Raw genomic sequence first — 23195 nt, 5'->3', positions numbered from 1 at the left:
ACCGATGCTATCGTTCATTTCAAACAAAGCGAGGAAACACCTGGAATTTGGCGAAGCACCTGAAAGACGATCCTAGATTATGTTTGCTTGAGGCAGCTGGTATTGTAGCCGTGAAACCAGCTAACGTTATGCTCCATGTGATGTTTGTGATAGCCTGTTATTTGTTAACGACACTAATGCATTGCAATGTTATAAACTACCTCCGGATGGGCCACCATGCATCGCCATTCAGCCCGTGTCCTGTCAGCTAAATGTAGCCTAATGTCACTGATAATTATTCACATGTTCATGCTTTTAATAAATCTTTTTGGCCTGCCACCATATCAGTGAATCAGTGAGGGTGTGCGCGCGTGTTTAGGAGTACACCTCCACTCATTGTCAGACAGTGTTTGATAACTAAATCTCTCTCTCTCTCGTCCTCCAGGAGAGGGTTTTTTTTGTTTGTTTGTTTGTTTGTTTTTTTTTTAAATACCACACCATGGTATCAACTTTGGTATAGAGTATCGTGTATTTTCGGTGGTATCAGTACTGACTACTAGATTTTTGGTATCGTGACATACCTAGTGCAAGCATGGTGGTTTTCACACTGGGCACCAAGTGCGATTGGTCAGATTTCAGACTCAGCTGATTCTTTCAAACCCCGGAGCTTTTGCATGATCACAAACGTGCATGGAAAACGTGGCTCATTGAATCGCAGCAGTGTGGACCTCTTCTGTGTCCCACAGCGTTCCCCTGCCACTCATGATACACGTGTGTTGCGGAAACTAATGATGTCGTCATCGGCTAAAACACGTGCACAGGTTATTTTACTTCCTGAACAAGTGAGGACCCGAGTAAGAGTTGCGTTCACATTCATGGGAATCACAGCACAGTTCCAGTGCAGCTGAACTCAGACCACCTCCTACAGGTAGTCTCAGGTTCAGTACCGCGGTGCGCTTCCGGTCCACGCGACAGCGTTCACGTTACGCAAACCATGCTCTGTTTCAGACTAAACTGCCAGTGTGAAAGCCCCCTTAGAGGTGTGCATTGGGACCGAAACAATTCTCAGTAGCAGGGTGTGTGTACTCTGATGGATGGGTGCAGGCACTCAGATATTAAGTTTAAAAGAGCGATAATGTATTTCCAATAATGTTCAGTAAACACAGAAAGAAAAGCCCACAGACATGCATGCTAAACCGGAGCACAGTGCCAGGTGTAAAATGAAAAGCATCTTGAAGTGCTTCTGGTGTAAAATTGGCTTAATCTGCAGACCCAGGTACCTGATTATTGCCTATTTGACCTCTTTCTGAAGCATGAGTATGAGTAAATGAGCACAGTACTGGACCACACTGGTGCATCCTTATTTTAAACCATTTCAACACTACTCAAAAAAAAGCTATATATAAATAACCTCACAGAGAAAATGGTCACATCAACCAATGGCAGTGCCTTATTGTACAGGATGACAACTGTAAAGCGCTTGGGGCCAAATCTGTATGCAATGCGCATGATGCAATAATCTGACATTTTGGCCTGTAAAATCATCCGATCTCCATTCCACAGAAAACTTAGAACTGGTTTGTTAAACACCAAAATAGGCTCCACAAACCCCGAATTGTACTCGGTCAGTTGAACCGTGGGCTAAAACTGACAGGCAGGCTTACTTTATTAAGGTGAAGCTGGAGATAACCAAGTATCAGGCGAGACAGGACTCTTTTGTTAGCCGGGGTTGTGCTTTGATTCACAGCACTCTCCTCTCCCTGCTTATTGTGCGTGTTTGTGTCTCTTTGTGCCATTTACCAACTTCACAGCAGTGATCACATCCCTGGTATCTTGAGATCTACCTTCCAGCAGAATTCATTTCAAACCCTAATCCGACACCTGCACCACGTAATCAGAGTATTTGATTGGGCAGATCAGATCTGTTGGATTAGGGCTGGAAATGAATTCTATAGAAATGTAAATCTCCAGGAGCAGGATTAGTGATCACTGCTTTTGCATAAGTAACTGATTATTTGATAGGTAGTAATAGATGGGGTTGGTGGTGTTTTTGTTTGCTTGTACACTGAGATCATCGATGAAATACTGGAACCTGAAAGGAAATTTGCTGATGTTTGCAGTCACTCCCAGTGACGTTCCTTTGACATTTAAGCAAGTATCCGATTGTATCTAATGCTTCTTGTAATGTTGCACAACATTTTATTTTGCTTCTGCCACTGAAAATTGTATTACAGGGTGTCCCAAAAGTCTCCATACACAGGGGACTGTGTTTGCCAGCACCATGTAAGTTGTGCCTTCATCAGGGGATGTTCATGGACGTCCACTTCTCGGTTGGTCCACAACACTTCCAGTCTTTTTGAATTTGTTAATCATTTCGACAACAGACAGTACGTTTACATGGACAACAATAATCCGATATTAACCCGATTAAGACGATACTCTGATTAAGAAACTACCATGTAAACAGCGATTATTGATTACCTTCATCTGATTAAAGTCATACTCGAAGTAAACACAAATGGAATTAAGACATGTGGAGTGTTCCTGTTTTAGTCACATTATGGAAGTGCATTACAGACATTTAAACACCTTAATCACACTGTTAAGGTCGTGTGGTAGTTTTCACCGCATCTTGCAACAGGACACGTACACACAAGGCAGTGCTCAATCGTTTTATGGCAAACGAGAGAGCATGGCTACGCCCGAAACCACGTACTTACCTGCTATATAGTAGGAGAAAGACATGTACTATATAGTAGGAAAGTATGCGATTTTGGACGAAGCCCACGGCTTCAAGCAGTCGTCTATTTGCACGTTCAGCACGACAAATAATTAACTGCACTTGAAGCTTTCGTAAAATTATAAATAAAATCACCCAAAACTGTAAACGGTACCATAACGAAGACGAATTGTATGTCGATACGTGAAATTCCGGAGGGACGTCGGATGGCGTGCCGGGAGACGTAATGACGTGTGCCGTTAATCGATCTATGTTCTATAACATGTAAAGCAAGAAAATGAAAGGAGTATTCTAAAAGCAACTCATGTAAACACCTTAATCAAGATATTGGCTTATTCAGAATAAGGTCAATAATTAGATTATTTCTGTCCATGTAAACGCAGTCAGTGACGTATGTGATGTGCTCGCAATGTTTCCTCTTAAAGTCCATCGCAACCTTACGACAGCTTCCAGATAGATAGATAGATAGATAGATAGATAGATAGATAGATCCCAAGGCATTTAGACCAGGACTACAGCAGCCCGACACTTGCGTCCCAACTTGCCAGCGCTACACGGCTCTGACACATTATTTGACGGTTAGGGATGTGCGAGACTAGTCGACTAAACGGTACTGCTGCTGCTTTGGAAATACTAGTCGATTACAAATTCATTTAATTTCACCTCAGACCTTACATGCATTTCCTCCGCGTCACTCACGGCGGGCTTGGAGAAATATCCACTCGGAAGGCAAGCAAGGTGTGGGAGTATTTCGACTTCGAAAACAACGGAAAAGTTTGATGTAAACTATGTCACGTCAAACTGGCATACAACAATTCCACTGGAGCCATGCGTAACCGTATTCAGCACAGGCACGTAGGTGTTAGCATAAAAGAGGCTAGCCGAAGCAAGCAAATGCCCATCACATCATTCACTTCAACTCGCTGTGATCCTGCCTGCTCTGAAAAAAATCTCAGAGATGACTGCAAAAGACATGCTACCACTCAGTTTTGTTGAGGGAAAAGGCTTCCAAAAATTGGACTTTGACAGCCTAACGTACAGTGATCATAATGCAAGGCAAGCACATCGCATATATTATATTATATTATATTATATTATATATATATATATATATATATATATATATATATATATATATATATATATATATATATATATATATATATTTATATATGACCTATTCTTTAGTGCCATTCAGTATGGGATTTGACTGTTTGATTCATAGATTAAGTATTTCAAATCATTCGCATACACACAAAGTTTTTTGACTGCCTTCTGGGCGTTTCTTACTTTTACACTAGACGGTTACAAAATTTCCATTTAAACATCAGTGAAATTAGTCGTAGCACACATTATGTTATGCCAATCATTTGGTATCAAGAATTGCATCGACTATAAGTTCAAATTCTGGTATCGTGACTAGATTCCACACTAGACAGAAAAGTAATCAGAGTTAAAAACTTCAAATGCAAGACACATACGGTATTGCTTTGAGTTTATGACATGAGGACGCGTCACACCAAAAAGCAAAATCGTCACTGCATGGCTCTCGTCACTTTATCTCTTCTGTGAAAAACAATCAGCAGGGTATCGCTTTTTTTTTTTTTTTTAAATAATTAAATGCTGACTTTGTATCAGAAGGGAATGTAATCACCCTTTGCAATTCATTTCCTCGTATTGGCGTGTGTATGTTGATAAAAGGCAATCACGCAAAATGGCTACTAACGCCCAAAAAAGACGAATTTCTCTAAGGCAGAAGTTGAAGGATTTTTGACTCGCATCTACAAGAATAATAAAAAATATATTATTTAACAGCATATCCAGCGCCTGAAAGGCCAAAATTTGGAGAGAAATTATGTAAGTGAGTTCAGTTTCATCCATCCAGGGCAATACAAATGAAGTCAAAAGGAAATGGTTTGACATAAAACTGAGTCAAAAGAAGTATTACTGCTAAGCAGCAGAATTTCTCTACTACCAGGGAAGCCCAAACCATGAGAAAGCTTTTTAAAATGTGTCAGATGCTGGGCCAAACAGAACCGACTTATCCCCCAGCTTTCATTGTTCGAAATAAATAAATAAATTCATACCAGTCTCTAAATATCCCCTGCCTCCTAAGGACATCATGTGCTAACTCTTCCAGTGATATCAATTCTGCTATTTGCACCACCTCAGCTCATAGCTACCAACAGGTCCTCTTTTTACACAGCTTTTATAAGACATTTGTCATAAAATGGATTTTGCTTGACTTCCTGTCTTTTTATTTAACTATTTTATATATATATATATATATATATATATATATATATATATATATATATATATATATATATATATATATATATATAAAAAAATTGTGTGTTTGGTATATCCCAGATGTAATGGGACCCCTGTCTTCCAAACAGTTCCTCTTTCGAATCATCAGTCCACAGAACATTCTCCCAAAAGGTCTGAAGATCATCAAGGTGTGTTTTGACAAAATTCAGACGAGTCTTAATGTTCTTCTGGGTTAGCAGTGGTTTTCCATGAATGCCATTTTTGCCCAGTGTCTTTCTGATAGTGGAGTCATGAACAGTGTCCTTTACTGATGCAAGAGAGGCCTGTAGGTCCTGTGATGTTGTCCTTGGCTCTTTTGTAACTTGCTGGATGAGTAGTTGCTGTGCTCTTGGAGGAATTTTGGAAGGTCGGCCACGTCTGGCACGGTTCACTACTGTGCTGAGTTTTTTTTTCCATTTGGAGATAATGGTTCTCACTGTTGTCCTTTGGATTCCCAGATCCTTTGAAAAGGCCCCTTCCCAGACTGATGTATTTCAATCACTTTCTTCCTCATCATTTTTGGAATTTCTTTCATTTTGCCATAGTGTGTTATTGAGTAAGAGCTTCATGCTGTTGAAGAAGAACTCAGAAGTAGTCAGGATGGAGCCAATACTTTTTCACAGCACTGTATGTAACATTTCCTTAACGCCCTTTAGGCCTATGTGAAACGACGGGTCTAAGAAATATTTAATTTGTGTGTACTTGAAATAGTGAAAAAGTTATTTGAACTGCACAAATGGAGCAACTCATCGCAAATTATAAGATTCAAAGTCGATCAACTGAGGTTTACATTAGTTAGTCTTCTTTTATGCATACACACTCAGGAGCAAGAGACAAATGTTTTTCCCGAATTTACAGGATTTTCATACGAACAATTTACGAATAAATCCAATCGTATCCAGCTCGATAAATGAGGCCCACTGTTTCTTCATTGCTACTACATTGATTGTTGAAACCTTAAATCATCAAGCTTTTCACAATTACACTGTGTTCCATGGTGTGGTTGCTTTTCTCTCTGGCATGGAATTTTCTCCATATGCCTCGATAACCCTAATATCTAGTCAACTCCATTTGCCGCTCCTAAAAAACCTCTCTCCTTTTATTAAGAATGATAATGATAATTATAAATCCTACACATAAAATGCACCTGAGCCAGCACATTACTGAGACCTAAATTCAGATTTATGCGCTGACGAGACACACTGCCTCATTCGTTTCATTACTCACTGGCTGCTGGTAATAAGGAGCAGAAAGCTGTAACCTTTAAGGCAAAGTTTAGATAACCAGCCGTGTAATCTGTGGAGGTCGACCGATAGTGGGTTTTACAGATACCGTTAACCAAGTTGCCAATAACAGTTTTTAAAATTGATACTGAATGAAACCATAACACTCAAAGTAAAATCTTGCTGAATTTTTATTTATATTAATAAAATTATTTATATTTTATATTTATTATTTATATTACAAAATAAACAGTACTGACTGTACCATGAACATGTACTGTACTTTTTTAAATGAAATGTATTATTCATATATTGACTATTAATAAATATTAAAGAAAATAAAGATCTACATCCAAACTGTACAAAAAAGTAACACTCCAAATAGCAAATAAAAAAAAGAGACAACCAAAATTAATCAAAATCACTTCAAATAACACAACAAAATTTCGCCTCTAGAGGCCGCTCTCATATTGTATATTGACAGCAGACCCTTGTCAAGCCACTCGCAACCGGGAAAAACTATCAGTGTGGATTTTTTCTGATAACTGATCGTTTCAGTAATCGGTTATCAGTGCCGATTAATCGGCAAAACCAATCAATCGGTCGACCTCTTAGTAATCTGTGTAGGTGAGACATTAACTGAACCTTAGCATTCAGAGGGAAATACGTATACAGACGATGTATAATATGTGGCCCAAGATTCTAAATAACTGTTTGGCAATACAATATCTCACAATATTTACGTTTAAAGCCATGCTTTAGAAACAATTTGCTAGCTCGTTTCAAGATTCAAGAGTCTGTTCAAGAATCTGTCATTTGCACAGTTACACTGGGCATTGAAATGCTTGACATAAGCACCTTATGACTTATATTCACCCTATGACGCACAGTTTAAATGATTATCACACTTAAGGCCTACACTCTAGGTGCAGAGCAAAAGGTACATGGGAATAAAGTATTGTGTTTAGAAGTCATCAGAGCGAGGACACCCATTGAAGACTGTGTCCCTGTGTCCTGCTCACAGCCTCCCCATGGGCTTCTGGGTAATGAGTTTGTCTCCCAGGCCTGCCAGCTCGATGTGCACAATGTGGGAATTCACCTGCTGCTAACAAGGACGTCAGCTAGGAAAGTTCATGCAGCCATATGCTGTCGTGACACTTTTTTCGCACAACAGATGCCAAAACTTCACAATATCAAAGTTTTTACTTATGTAAAGTCACATTTTAAAACAAACATATTCCTCAGACATATTCCATCCCCCATGGTTTTTCCACCCTCAAACTTCCACACAACTCCTATCGAGGGGATAGAATTACAGCAATAATTTTAATTATATTTGGCAAAAATAAGAAATGGTATTTGGAAATTACATTTTGCTTCATTTGGACACTTCATACAGCATTCACTGAAAATCAATTCGAAATAAACATTACTAAAAGAACAGAAAGGTTCATTAAAAGAGAAGTTTCAGTTGATGTGTTACATGGCACACCAAGTGCCGCCATTTATGCAGACGCATTTTTTTCCTCTTTTCCCCTACCATTTTATTCACTTGCTTTATACTGTATGAACAATACATCAGCTGCCTTTGCTGGTAAAATGCCAACAAGAAATGTAAACATTTCATTTTCAAAATGAACAGGTGTATAACGAAGCCATGTGACAGACTCTAGAAAACAAGCAAGTGACTAACTAGCCTTGACACGTGCATGAGTGGAGGTCGGAACCTATGTGTGTGTATATATGTATGTGTGTGTGTGTGTGTGTGTGTGTGTGTGTGTGTGTGTGTGTGTGTGTGTGTGTGTGTGTGTGTGTGTGTGTGTATATATATATATATATATATATATATATATATATATATATGTGTGTGTGTGTGTGTATGTATATATATATATATATATATATATATATATATATATATATATATATATATATATATATATATATATATATATATACACACACACACACACACACACACACACACACACATATATATGTATATGTACATTACAGTACAGAAACTATAGAGTTTCCTAAACTGAAATGTATTTCTCTTTTTTTCACATTTCCCCAACCACAATTAAAGTTACAGCATTTTAAAAGTTAGGCTGACCCCAAAAGTGAAAAGAGAGAAACTTACAAAGATTAAGTATTTGATTCTTATTGCAGCATAGTTTTTTTTTTTTTTTTGTTTTTTTTTTCGGTTTTCTAAAGCAGTGAGAAAGCACATCATAAGCAGAAAACCTCAGGTGATTTTAGGTTTGCCAGAATTCAGCCACAGCAACATCTGATTGGTTTTCTCAAACCACCACACATATGAAATGTTTCTTTTCTTGTTATGTGCTACATGCTGTATCAAGTCTGTTATGTAACTGACTGATGTGTGGTTCTAAAAATCAGCACCTATCTCAACCCTAATGTTTAGTTCATTTGTCTCTCTCTGTTCTTGCATCCATTTCTGGGTCAAGACAGAGAAACATCATTGTTGACTGCTTTAACAGCTCAGTGGTTGGACTGTCATCAGCTGCATGTGCAAGTCATTCAGGGGAGAGCGGGAGGGGGGTGGAGAAGCTGCTGCCAAGTAAATAAATGGAAATGTAAAAATAAAAATAAAAATGTTTCCTGCAGATCTCAATCTTGTGCGGGTGGATTGAAAATGCTGTCGGCAACATGTACACCAACTGTTTTCTGGCACACACAAGTGTGCCTGCTGTGCTAACAGAAATATTTTAGTGGTTACACTCATACACTCGTAAGCTGAGGTTGAGTACTGCAGTGAGATACAGCCCAAAATACATGAGCCAGGTATTTTTGGATGTGGCCAATATTTAAATGTGTGTAGTATTTAAAAACATATGTCAATTATACAAGTTAACCCTTCAGGAAGCATGCTGATGTTTTCTTTCTTTTTTATATATGACAACAGAGAAGAAGGACAGATTTGATGATGAGAAACAGAATGATGCTGCAGAAAATTAAGACTACTGTATACAAGCTGGTTATCGACTACAAAAGAGCCTCGGTGTATGTTCTTAAAAACGGGGGGTTCACAAAAGGTTATAAGTAGAACCCTTTAGAAAGCTACAACCATCCAAATAATCCTTAAAGAACCATTTTTTCCTAGATTATCAGTCTGCTGCTGTCACTCTTGTGGCTAAATGTCAGCTTTTATACTCTGTAAACACTAGAGTTTACAGAGTATTTTAGATAACCAGTTGATGCACAGTCGAACTTTAGCTAGATCATAAGTCAGGGTGCAAAGTCTGTCCTAATCCCTGTATTCAGAGTAGTTCAAATCTGGTACTTTATGGATTTTAGGGTGTACCACAGACATGACATTTCTCCTAAGTACTAGAAGTGTAAGGTGGTCATACAATCAAAATGTTTTTTCTCTGTATGCAGTGAATCGGAGACATTAAGAGTTTACATTTGGTTTATCTGTTTAAATGTAATGTGTTTCATGGGAGGCTTGTGAGATTGTGTGCAATACACCATCGTCCCTGCTGAGGGGGTGTAGTCAGAAATTTGTACCACGTGACATATACATTACATCATTACGGCTTGAAAAATACCAGAAGCTAGTTACAAGTCTGCTGTAACAGCTAATACTAGCATTGAGTTACTTTTTTTTTATTATTATTAACCACCCATTAACAAGGTCAGTAATGCAGTAAACTGTAAATAAACCTAGCAGGTTATTGGCTATTTGCTTGTAATTTAATGCCATGCCAGCTACCATGGCTATTTTCATGGCAAGAAACAGGTTAAAATGTAGCAAAATATGAAGAATTTATAAAACCGTTTTAAAGTTTATCTTCGATAAAAAAAATTCCTAACCCTAACCCAATACATTTAGAAGAATGGTCAAAAATCACACCTCAATACTGCGGCCAATTAATTTCTTCATACAGGAAGCGTCTTGAAACAAAGGCTTCTCCACTAAGTATTAAATAAATTCCAGTTAGCGTGTTCAGTACTTTTTCCTGTGTCATTCTTCTTTATTACACACAGCTTCATTTATTGACTTTAATGTTTGGATTTCTTTATGTGTGGGGATTTCTTGAGTTAATAGAAAAGTCTGGTGAAAATTTCATGTGAATAGCCTCATTGGAAATATATTTACTGAAAAAATTGACATGTTCAATACTTATTTCCCCCACTGCATAGCAGAAGCTACTTGTTACAAAATCCTGATGCAACTACACACATTGTCCAAGGCTCGATGTGGTTGACTGGAGACTGGTTTTTACTAGGTAAATTAAATTGGTGTGCACGGATGACAGACGATCATTTCAGAATCAGGAACAGACAGGAAACACTGACAAAAATAAGCAAAATAAATTCCAGTCCCAAGCAGTCATATAACTCTCCTACTACACAACAACATGTACAGTAGTCATGTCATGGTTAAACATATAGTGAGGAAATAAAGATGCAAGCAAGACTCGAATTATAAATATTTTTTTACATGCGATACATGGACTGAATAATGCAGCTCATTGACAAAAAGTTGACTTTTTGTAGAGTGTAAACACAATGTGCTACAAGACGGTGATGTCGTTCACCTGTATTCATGCACTCAATTAGCTTATAAGCTGACCATACATTATTACATTGCATTAGCTACACATTTTAGCCATGTTAATTAAGTTTCAAAACATGGGAATCATATTGGAACTTTGACTTGCTCACGGTGCTAGCCAATAAATGTATGATTTGTCCATCCCTGTGGCTGTCATACTTTATTTAAATCACATGTATAAGATACAGTCAACACTGCATCAGTTCCAATCCTCACAGATTCAACACTGCTCAATAATTTCTGATTATCCACTGGGGCGTACTGTTCCCGAAACATATTCAACTGACTACACGACATGTTATTTGCACCAAACTGATTGAATTCCACGCCTCAGTTGTTTAATCTCTTTGCAAATAAAATGGAGCTCAAGCAGTGTGCGTTTTTAACTGGCTTTTCTCCTTATCATTTTAATCACAAAGGCTTCTGCCGGTGTACATTACAGTGGTTTATCCTCAACTGTCTGCTATTCATCTAGAAATATAATGATAACTTTAGTTCATTGAAGAGTCTTGTACATCACTTGCCTTCTCAGATATACTTTAGGTTAATCAAAAGTCATTAGAGTTATTCGAATATGAAATAAAAAAAAGCTGAAGTAATTCTTGTCAGAAATGTAAATTCCAATGTCCAACCATGTCACAGAGATTATGCAAGCCTTTTAAGTTTTTAAAAGAACTTATGAATCTTGAAATGGATTCACAGTTGCGGATGTGATGGGGAAGTGAATTCCAGGGCTTAGGGGGCAATGGCTCTTCAACCCACGGTGATAATGTTCATGATTGGTATTGCTAGTAGACCTGCTGAGGCAGATCGCAGTAAGCGGGGAGGGGTGTAGTTCTCCAAGAGGTTAGTGAAGTAAGTGGGAGCATGATTATGTATATAACTACTGTTTGTCCAGATTATAATCAGATTCATACAGCAGTTAGTTCTGCTCCACTAATTTGATCGAGAAGAAAAGCCCTCTTCGATTAAGGTGCATTGCATACAAGTACAGCGAAAAGGTCTCAGTTACCATCAAACATCCCTGTGAAAGACCATCCAAAACAAGTTCATGCAACTGCGTCAATTCAGAGTTTTCTGGTTGGGGACAATGCAAAGGCAAATTTTTTTTAAAGCCGCAGCCAAATCAAGCATTTTCGGTCGCAACAATCACAACAAAAAAACTCTGCAAAATCCTGTACAGACTGATTACTACAGTAGAGTTAGCGACATCACCAGCAGACATGGCAAAAAACAATATTTTTTAGCTGCATAACTTTTCACTTAAAATAAGAAAACTCTCCAGTTGAAAGTAAAAACGAAGGTGGGACTCCAGTTTTACCGGACGCACCTTTAAGAGGAATGTACACATCAACGTGAGATAGCTAGCTAGCAGACATTCTGTAAAGTGAGGGTGGCTTCTTCGGGATCTATTTCTGCTAGCGCAGCAAAAATAAGCAGAACTGTTCTGGAAAAATTACTAAACTGCACACATAAATAGGTTAGATTATGAGTTTCTTAAGCATTTTAAGCACCTTTTGAAAATGAGGAAGTTATACTTTCAGTTACACCCCAGTGTCAAGGCAGATGTGTACTTTCCAGATGTGTAATTCTAGTCTGCAGAGCAGCCAAAAATCAACACGCATGAGCTCTCTATTGATAAGATGCCTTCAGTATGAACTATTCATGTAATGATCATGGGTGTATGAAAACTTCTCCATATATGGTGTAGTCTTCTTCTGTCTAGACGTTTACAATAGTCTTTCTAAGAAAAGATTATTTCTAAAAGCTTCAGATAGACTGTGGTTTAACAACTTCTTGAGTACATGCACTCTGTATTTTCCACTTCAGTAGTTACAACAGCAATACAAACTAGAAAGCTTTAAAGCTTAAACAGTACAAAATACTGAAATAAGATTAGAGAAATGCATAAATGTACCGTATAAAATTTCCACCACAAGAACATTTGGCCATAATGTGTCCGAAATGTCAGTTATTGACAGCCGATGTTAATTTCTTGTTTATTGAACTGTTGTATAAAAGTAATGGCGCACTTGCCATTGTGCAGTTATACGACTCACAGCTGTGTCGATATTCAGTATAACTGCAGGATTGCGTGTGTGATATTGCTTAATTCTAATATACTCCCCTTATTACATGACAGGTTATAATATTCAACAGACACTTAATGGAGTGCGGTGACTGAACCCACTATGCAGGTTCTACAGTCCCATTATGCTGGACCCAATGTAGAGAGCAAGAAATGACAACTTGTTATTAATGTAATATTTATTGTACAAGTCACACCAACTGGTAGAGAGGTTTATATATATATATATATATATATATATATATATATATATATATATATATATATATATATATATATATATATATATATATCTCACAGTCCAGAACATTGCATGGGTTATCAGCTGTCTGGGCTTTATGGACTGGAAGGCCAGGGGTTTAACATCAGATCCAATCCAATCTAATCTAATTCATAAACAGCCAGTGTGCAGTAGGTTTTCATTTAGGACTGGCCGATATCTCGATATAATATTGATATCATGATCAACGTTTACATGGTAAACTTTTCTGAGATATCGTTGGTATGGTGATATATTTTTAATGCTTTTAATTATTACAAATTCATTCATCACAAATTGAATGATTCCTGTTGATTTGTTTTTTTGTTTTTTTTTTACTGAATCTTCATTGTCTTTGTAGGCGTGAAGGAAAAGCATTGTCAAACTCAGTGTCATGTTTTTTTATTTATTTTACTACTGTTTTGCAGACAGTTTGTTAGCTAAATTATATATCCTGATGCGCATCGTGCATCATAGAAATGTCTTCAATTACCATGACATGATATTTTTGCCATACCGCCCAGCCCTGTTTTCACTCCAACCTAGCAGGAGTCATACCTGATAGTCAGCTGAAGGTGAAGATAGACTGATTAAACAGGTGGAACCAGGTTAGACTTCTGATTGGTTGGAATGAAAATCTACATCCACACCAGTCCTGATCAAACTGGGCACCCCTGCTTTACACAGAACAGCACATAACTAAACTCTGGACATTACATCAGTAGAAGGCAGGGACGTTTGATTAAGATGCTTAACCAATACTAAGAAACCCCTCACCGATGTCCAACACGCAGTCAAGTGTATAAAAAGCCAATCAGTAAATAAAATTGGATTTCCCCTTAAAAGTGAAACAGAGTCTGGAGTGATCCACTACACAATGTTGTTTATTAGCAACGTCTGACAATGAAATGTACAGCCTTCAGTGTAGCAGCCTGGGGAAAGAGGGGAAACTAAGATCTTTCCATCTCCTAATGAACTATGTTATGTGGGAGCAATTTAATACAGTCTACAGTCTAGCGGCTATAAATTCAAATCCACAGAAGGCAAATATTTCAGTCAGATTTCATTCATGTCATCTGTGAGGCTGCACATGTGAGAAGCCTCTATACTCATCCATCAATGCTTTCTGCCCTCAATTGGCTCCGCTCCATTCGATTTAATTAACTCCCGTCTTAATGGAGTGATTCATATCTCCATACACATTCTGTACATGGCTGGTACTGCTAGCATATGATGGTGGTTTAACTAAAAATCTACTTATTCCAATTAAAAGTAGCTCTGCGTGCACCGTTCTGAATTAAACGAGGTAATTGGATTAATGCGGCCATCGTTGCATAATGCGACTTCTTCTGATCGGGTAAAATGCTTCAAGTGGAAACAATGACATTAGAATATTTTTCCCCTTCCAGTTACATACGGATCTATTCATGGTATCACACAACTACTAAACCCACGGCTGTACAGCATGACAAGATAATCAGAGCCAAAAGAAAGTAATATGGTGCAAAACACAAGAGACATGCTCATGCAAAAAAATACTTAACGTGTGCAGTTTAGGCCAAGATTTGTCTCAAAACAGTTTTGTTTACTCAGAAGTTAGTCGTTTGTGCGGCACAGTAGGTAAAGTACTAACTACTATGAAAAACAGCAGTAACTATTTACACAGAAAGCTGCATGCTACCAGATAAAAAAGATAAACTAACCTCTACTATTCATTATGAAGTTATTACTATATTAAGGAATAAAACAAGACGGGGTGATGATGGAGACCCATCTTGATTACTGTCCTGTAAAAGCACATCCTGAAGTGTTTCATTTCTCATTCACTGGGATTTACCAAAGACTGCAAAGATTTTTTAATCATGTTTAGTTACATTTAATGCTATGGAATGTCCTTAGTTCCTGTTACCGCTTGTTATAGCGGCTATAAACATCCTTCCCTTCCCTCACTTTTTCTTGAAGTTAATAAGACAAAAAAACAAAATGCAGCTTGTTACTGAAAATGCACATCATCCATCATTAGACGTTCCCATGGTGGAAAACCGAAAGGAATAGCTTTTGCACGTTTTTACATGTTTTTCTTAAATACCAAACACAGGTTTAAACTGTTCATTTTTAGACTTTGACTTTGAATGAACTGTTACTATAGAAACACAAACGTATTAGAATGAGCGCATTAATTAAAAATTGCGAGTTGCCATGACTATTGTCTGAGCCTTGCTGCTACAGAAAATTAATCAACACCTTCTGACCAATCAGATTCCAGAATTCATCAGTGCTGTCGTATAAAAAGTTATACCGAATGTCTAATGGATATCAAGGTTAAATCCTTACATTACACTCCATTTTGCTTGAGTTTGTTTTTAAAAAGATGCAACATTTTGGTAAACTTAGTGGTCACAAGTGTTATAAGGTAACTGTTTAAAAATTGTTTATTACAAATCAGAAATTGGCACTGCTGGGTTCAAGACCACCTTAGCTAAAACCGAGTCAAGACCAAGACCATAGCCAGCAGAGATCGATTCCATGTCAAGACCGAGACCAGATGCTCAGATACATTCATTTTGCTAGTTGTAGTATCTAACCAGACAGGAAACTTCTATTGAATTAACTAAAATAAACCATCCACTTTGCTCTTATCATTATCATGCTATTATCCTGACATACACAGGACATGTTAAGCATAGCCCATTCATCTAGCAAGCGTTGCAGTGAAATCTTATTTTATATCACGGCTACATAAAGCAATCATGTGGTTGGGCAGGTTTGGGGGGTGGCTTTGGCTTGACGATGTAATGGTAATAGGTGGTGTATTTTGAGTCTTTGTAGGACAAGACCGAGACAAGACCAAGTAAAGTTCCACCCGAGTTTATGACAAGACCGAGACCGCTGATTTGTGACAAGACTGATCTCCAGAACCACAACACCAAAAATTCGTCATTATTCTTTATACATCACATGATGTCCTAATGCTGGTCCTGACCTAGCCCTAATATTTTAGTGGTATTCATATTATGGACATGTTTAGGTGTTTTACTATTCTAATTTTTACTACATTACCATCTTTTCAAGGTGGGGTTTATGGGAACCAAACGCAAGTAGAGGCAAAAAATTTGGGGATCATCAGATAATTCATGGCATACAGAAGAATAGTTCAGAGGAATTAACAGGAGCCAATCATTTGGGTCATCGCGTTCCTGTGTCAAAACTAATTTACATAAAAATCTCAATTTCTTTTGTTGCCTTTTGTCTTTTGTTGCCAGAACTACAGCACCAGGCTGTGCAGATCCACTGGAAATAAAATGTTCGCCTGTGGCTTTTTCACTGAATAGTGCATAGGATAAACAACATCAGGGGTAACATATGGAACTGGCAGACACAGTCGTAATAAACCCATCGCAGAACTGAATTTATATTCAGCAGGACATAATACAAGGTACATCCTTTTTTTTCCCCCAACGCAAATCAAGCATTCAATGTTCAGCTTGCGAATTCCTCTTCACAGGCCAGCACTAATGCAAAAGACAAGTGATACAAAATGAGGCTAAAATTACAGAGGAAAATCACAGTCCACATGCAGTACAATCAAAAGAATTGTTCAGTGCTCAAAAGGAAATTACACACCCTATTCAGTACAATCAAACGAAGCCACGTTACTCTCAGCAACACGGTATCTCTCTTGCCGTGATATTTATGAAGAGAAAATCAGCCAAACTCTGTTGCTCTCCTCCACATAATCAGAAGCTCCAATGACATTTCCCACTTAAGTGCTCAATGAATTCAGCACAAGCTTTTAGACTTCATCTGGTCCATTCTGCAATCTGTGCTTAGCCAAAAAGCAGGGGCATGCCAGTTCCAGCACTGTGCACCTGCACTGCAAAGCCTCCATCATCTCACACACCATTACAGGACATGTGCAATTACAAGAAGCCAGTCTCATATAACCCAATGAGGGGGAAAGGCCAATTTCTGAGTGCTATTTCTGTTGATTCCGACTGTGTGCTCATTTCAGTTGGTTATTTTATACTCCAAACACTGGCACAACAGTAACATTTTTTATATATATTTGAAGATAATAATTTAGACATTAGACTATGAATGCATGTCAATCAAAACAGATTCAAATAAAGAGGATACAAGCCGTACATCAAAAACGTTAGATTTTTACATACTTTCTGAAAATGAGGAAGAATATCCAGATTACATGCATAATATTAGATTTACATGTGTGACCACATTACACATCCATGTAAAATGCTTTTTTAAATAGACAACAAAGGAACTAGGACTAACCAAGCCAGACCAAAAACCACATAGATATCAGAGAAAGATGGTCTTGCCGAACAAAAGTGTCATGGGAATGGTATATCCAAATAACACATTGGGAAAAACTGTTTAACTTTGGATGCCATGATTTAAAATCAAATACTTTTTCCAATACTACAATATGGTCACAATTAATTCTCTAACTTTCAATACTTTCAAGTCTTTATTTTATTTATATGCCAACATTACTGCACACGCTAATTTGACTCAGCTGGGAAAACCTGCTTAAGACAATAGCATCTTGTACCACCTAGACATTACCTTTGGAACAGGTGTTTTATCAAACATGTCAGTGAATTGATTGTCTGTAGCCTATTTTTTATGTAGACTGCTTTAAAATGGCACACTTGGTGTTCAAAACACGAAACGTGGTGCGAAATAAACAGATTTTCAACATAAATTTATACTGTTATGAACTGTTTCCATTTAAGGCAGGGTAGAATGGGGGGGACTTGTTTTGTCAGCATAAGCTACTAGAAACAAATTAACACAGAAACACAACATGGTATAATCCAACCTTGTGATGCATTCCATTATTATTCATTTATTTTCTTTCATGTTTCAGAATTTTTGTAGTTTTGTTCTTGTGATACTATTCTTGTTATTAAATAGTGTTATCGCAAGAAACTTATATCTGTTGCTATGTATAATTTGACAGTGGAAAGGGACCATAGTAGGATCGCTGCTGCGTCTAATACATTCGTATCGGAATAACCTTGCCTCTATCATATCAGTGTTATTACTGTGCTGAGAAAAATCCATCTGCTTAACAGTGGTCCCTTTCCAATGATACATGGGGCAAAGGAAGGCTTATTGTACATAGTGAAAGATACCAAGATACAGTCAGTATATATGGTAAGCCTAAATTTATATACAATTATAACTAGGTGAGTATATTTCACCTGCTGAGAGGCTATGGCTTATAGCCATGAATTCCAGTTACCAAGTTGACGGATCTTCAACACTTCAATATGTGCTTTTACCATTTTTACATTACACAGAAATGTATCACTTTAATAAAATGAACATAAAAAATTATTTTTTTAAAAACCATCTAAGAAGATACATGTTTAATTCACTCAGTCGAATACAGAAGGCAAAACTATCCCAGTGAAAAACTAAGCATCAGGACTATTTTTCAGGTCTTTGCTAAACACATTTGTTTCTCATGTAGGTTCACACAGGTGTTAAATCTCTCACTGTTTAGCTCATATAGTGCATATTTTAATAAAAAGGTGCCAACAGTGTTAAGTTAGAAAACGTACTGTTTCTCAAAATATATATATATATATATATATATATATATATATATATATATATATATATATATATATATATATATATATATATATCTGTTTTTTCACTATATTTGTAACCAGCCTCTACAGACCATTGACACTACCTGTTAGCAAACCAGCTAACTACAACCAGACTGTAGATATATACATATTTTACATATAGATTTCTTTTTTTTTTTTCTTCAACCAGCTAATTCCTACCTCAGTTAGTCAGATGTAGATTTTGTATAAGCCAATCAAGCAACCATACTGTTGCGCACAAAAAAACAAGCAAAAAAAAACAATAAAATAACATTAAAAAAAAACAATGTTTTGGGGGTTTCTCTCCCACTATACTTTGTATTTGACCATGGACACAACCTGTAAACAAACCAGCTTTAAAAAAAAATAATATGCTAAAGCAGCCTTAGAAAACTTACTGTTACAATAAATAAATAAAAACCTAATGTTTTTGCTTATTTTCACTATACCTCATATTTGAGTTCAAACTGATAGCCAGCCTGTACAGACCATGCACACAATCTGTTAGCAAACCAGCTAAATACAACCAGCCTGTAGATATAGACATTATATATATATATATATATATATATATATATATATATATATATATATATATATATATATATATTTCTTTCTTAAACCATATAATTTCTAGCTGATAGTAAGATGTGGATTTTGTTACTCAAGCAGCCTTAGAAAACGTAATGTTGCCAAAAAGCAGTTTATGTTTTAGGGGTTTTTTCCCCCACTATAGTTGGTACTTGAGCTCAAACTTATAGCCAGCCTATAGCTAGTACAAACTATAGTCTCAATATGTACACACACATTTTATATGTAGATTTATTTTTCCTTCAACCAGCTCATTTCAAGCTCAGATTGTCAGTGTTTGTTTCTGTCAATCAATACAGCTCTCTAGAAAGTGCGGCTAATTCATAAAAATCCAAACCAAAGCTTAGCATTATTTACTCTGCAGCTGCCTGAACACATTTCCCGTGCAGAAGAAACAGGTTTGGAGAACTGCTCTACTGAAGCACTGCTTACCTGTCCGCTTACCTGTCCGCTTCAGGCACTAACTTGTGCGCGCGAGTTTGTGTGTTGTGTGCGTTTCATCTAAAAATCGAGGTGCATGTCTGAACCATGGTGCTGAGGGGTAGGATTATCTTACCCAGCTTTGCTCGGGACTCCTCCAGTTTGCGGATCTGGTTCTCGATGAAGAGCATGGCCAGCGCAAAAAGCACTAGAGCCAGGAGCTGAAACTTGGGCGGCATCATGGTCCTCAGGAGCCCCATTAAACCACACTACAGGATGATGATGATAATGATGGTGATGAATATGATGGTGGTGCTGATGAGGATGATCTATCTGCATGTCATGCCGCAAATGCAGGCTCAGAATTCGCCGATCAGACACACATGCGCGCGACGAGCACAGCCGGAACACTGGGTTTGGACTAAAAGTGCAGAAAACGATGCGCGAGGATTAGTCTGCAAGTCGATTTAATGAAGTGCATTGCATTTCACTTGTGTCTACGGATGCATGTGTGTACGCTTTGCCTGGCTGAAGCGCTCCACAGTTGTGAGCTCTTGACGATGCTACTACCTCCGTGTGTGTGTGTGTGTGTGTGTGTGAGGTTTTCCTCTGGATCTCGGGCTTTATTCCTCGGTGTACTGTCACTGTGTGAAGTCAGGTTGGGATGAATCTGCTACAGTGCCATCTATAGTACTGGAGTAAGGAAACTGAAAAAGTTTTAGAGTAAAGTGAGGGATTTTTAAAACCCCAGGCCCTTTTTTTCCTCCTGTTGTCATGTCCTTGTGTTCAGACAGCACCTGCATCACTAGTTTAAATACAACCAACCTGCACTGTTCATGTGCATGTGTAGGAAAATCCATCACATTGTGAAATTTGGCATTTTCTACTAGTGGGGTCCAAAAGTCTGAGACCACTAGTGAAAATGCTTCTACAGGGTGTCTGAAAAGTCTCCATACACAGGGGACTGTCTTCACCAGCACCACATCGATTGTGCCTTCGTCAGGGGATGTTCATGGACATCTACTTCTCGGTTGTTCTGCAACACTTCCAGTCTTTTTGAATTTGTCAATAAGTTTGGCAACAGAGCCGTGCATGATGTGCTCGCCATGTTTCCTGTTAAAGTCCATCACACCCTTGCGGCAGCTTCCAGATCCAGCCATGAGAATGATTTCAATACGCTCTTTCAAAGGATATTAAAGGATATCTGAATATATATATATATATATATATATATATATATATATATATATATATATATATATATATATATATAATATAAAATATATCAAATATAAGTATTTTTGGAAGACATTTTGTTAAAAAGTGTTGATTTTCCGACACCATGTGCATTCTTTTCTAATTGAATACAACAATTTTCATTATAATTTAATTTATTGAGTGAAAAGTAAAATGAGTGAAATATTTACATGAATTTCAGAGTTTCTTAGTATTTGATACGTTGCCTGTCTGCTTTAATGACAGTGTACACTCGAGCTGGCATCGACTCCATAAGTTCGTGTAAAACTCTATGATTCATTTTAGATCAAATTCGTCAGTGTCGTCTGAGCACACACTTCAATAGAAGAGATTAGACATGAGGAAAATCTGACCTTTTGTACAAAGCAGTTAAGATGGTCAATATCACAAATTTGCTTTACATTTAAATAAGGACCTAGAAACAGTAGTGAACTTTAAATGTTCAAGATTTTGACCATTTACTTTCTTTGTTTTAAATATTTCAAAATTCTAAGACAGTCTGTTTATTTACATTCTTTGTTTATTTATTTCTTATTTATTTTCAATGTGATCTCTGACTTTTGGACCCCCGTCGCAGTTCTGAAAACAACAGGTTTTCCTGCACTAAAATGTATCTCTCTTTTGCATGTATCTCAAGCATAAATTATACTATCCAGATTTTTTTAAAAGGTCGTTGATTCAACAGATTTTCTGTCATCAACCAAAAACCTCTGAAGATAAATCATGAATCAACATTGAATCAACATCACTTTGCTATCTGGATGAGCATTGGTATGTCTGTAAGTCTTAAACAGAGGATTTAGACTAGTGTCTGTACGTTCTCAGTTGGTCACATCGATTTAGTCTTATTTGACATTTCATGACCTGTGATGAAGAATTGTAGTTAGTGGACTTACAGCCATCTGGATTCAGAGACACACAAAATGTACTTTAGAATACTTTTACCAAAAGTACATTTAGTATATATTTGTGGGAAAACCCTTCACATCAAATTTTGACATTTAGTACTATATACAGTATGTCATTATGAAAACTACAGCTTTCACAAGAATATGTTTCTCTTTTCCATGGATCTCAATCAATTGAAATCTCAACCATTTTAAAGTCTGCTTACAGTACATGCAGAAGTGAAAAGAGAGAAAGACACCATAACATATATGTGTCATAAATAAGATTACAAATTTTAAATATGACTACAAACTCTATGTCATTCCATATTTAATATCTAAATAGTGTAGTATCTATTCTTATCGGTTTGGTATCTGATGGTGTCCTCTATATGAGGATTTCATATTCAATGGATTATTTGACAACCTGCCACTGTCAGGCCCTTAATCCTCACTGCCCTTTATGATGGCTGATCCTGCACTCTGACCCCAACTTTTCTTACAAGCAGAGATATGTGAAGAAGATGGTTTCACTGAACTCTATGTGTATATGTACAGTATGTGACAATACAGGTCTTTCACTTCTTCTTATTAATGTTTAATAACAATATGTATTTTATAAAGGGCAAACACCATTACGTTTGCCTCACACCTCTGGGGCTGGAGGTTCGATTCCTGCCTCCGTCCTGTGTGTGCAGAATTTGTATGTTCTCCCCAGGGGTTTGCATGTTCAACTGCTTCAGGGGTTTCCTCCGGGTACTCCGATTTCCTCCCCCAGTCCAAAGGCATGCATCGTAAGTTGATTTGCATTTCCAAATTGTCCGTAGTGTGTGAGAGTGTGTGCGATTGTGCAGACAGTCCACGTCTAAGACTAATAATAAAAGGATCTAGAAAATCATGTTCTTTAATTGTTCTTTAACAAAATAAAACATATCACTGTTCATATGATTTTTTTGTTAGGAGAAATTTATTCATCATTTATGGAAGGAGTTTCTGTAACTTTGTAAGAGCATTTTGTAACAGTCACGGTGCTTTATGAAGTTTATCAGCACAGGGAAGTCTTCAGGACAGAGGAGTTTAGGTCAGGGTCGTGTTGGATCCTGGGAACACTGGGTGAGTGAGAGTTCAGGAATACACCCTTGACGGAACGCCAGTCTATTGCAAAGCACCATGCGCACACATTGACTACCTTCTGCTAATCTTTTAT

At 37.3% G+C, this 23195-nt stretch overlaps 1 protein-coding gene across 1 annotated transcript in view; it reads right to left on the bottom strand.

Annotated features, from left to right (window-relative positions):
* The window catches only part of hs2st1b (heparan sulfate 2-O-sulfotransferase 1b), a 113078-nt gene extending 92626 nt beyond the window's left edge, over positions 1 to 20452 (bottom strand). The window contains exon 1 of the mRNA XM_017479168.3: positions 19981 to 20452. Within this exon, the coding sequence (XP_017334657.1) occupies positions 19981 to 20104 (124 nt within the window). The 5' untranslated portion in view covers positions 20105 to 20452. The remainder of the gene's footprint in view (positions 1 to 19980) is intronic.
* Between the last annotated feature and the right edge of the window lie 2743 nt (positions 20453 to 23195).

Source organism: Ictalurus punctatus, chromosome 11 (genome assembly GCF_001660625.3).
Source record: "Ictalurus punctatus breed USDA103 chromosome 11, Coco_2.0, whole genome shotgun sequence".
Classification (NCBI taxonomy): Eukaryota; Metazoa; Chordata; class Actinopteri; order Siluriformes; family Ictaluridae; genus Ictalurus; species Ictalurus punctatus.
This window is presented reverse-complemented; position numbering and strand designations above follow the sequence as displayed.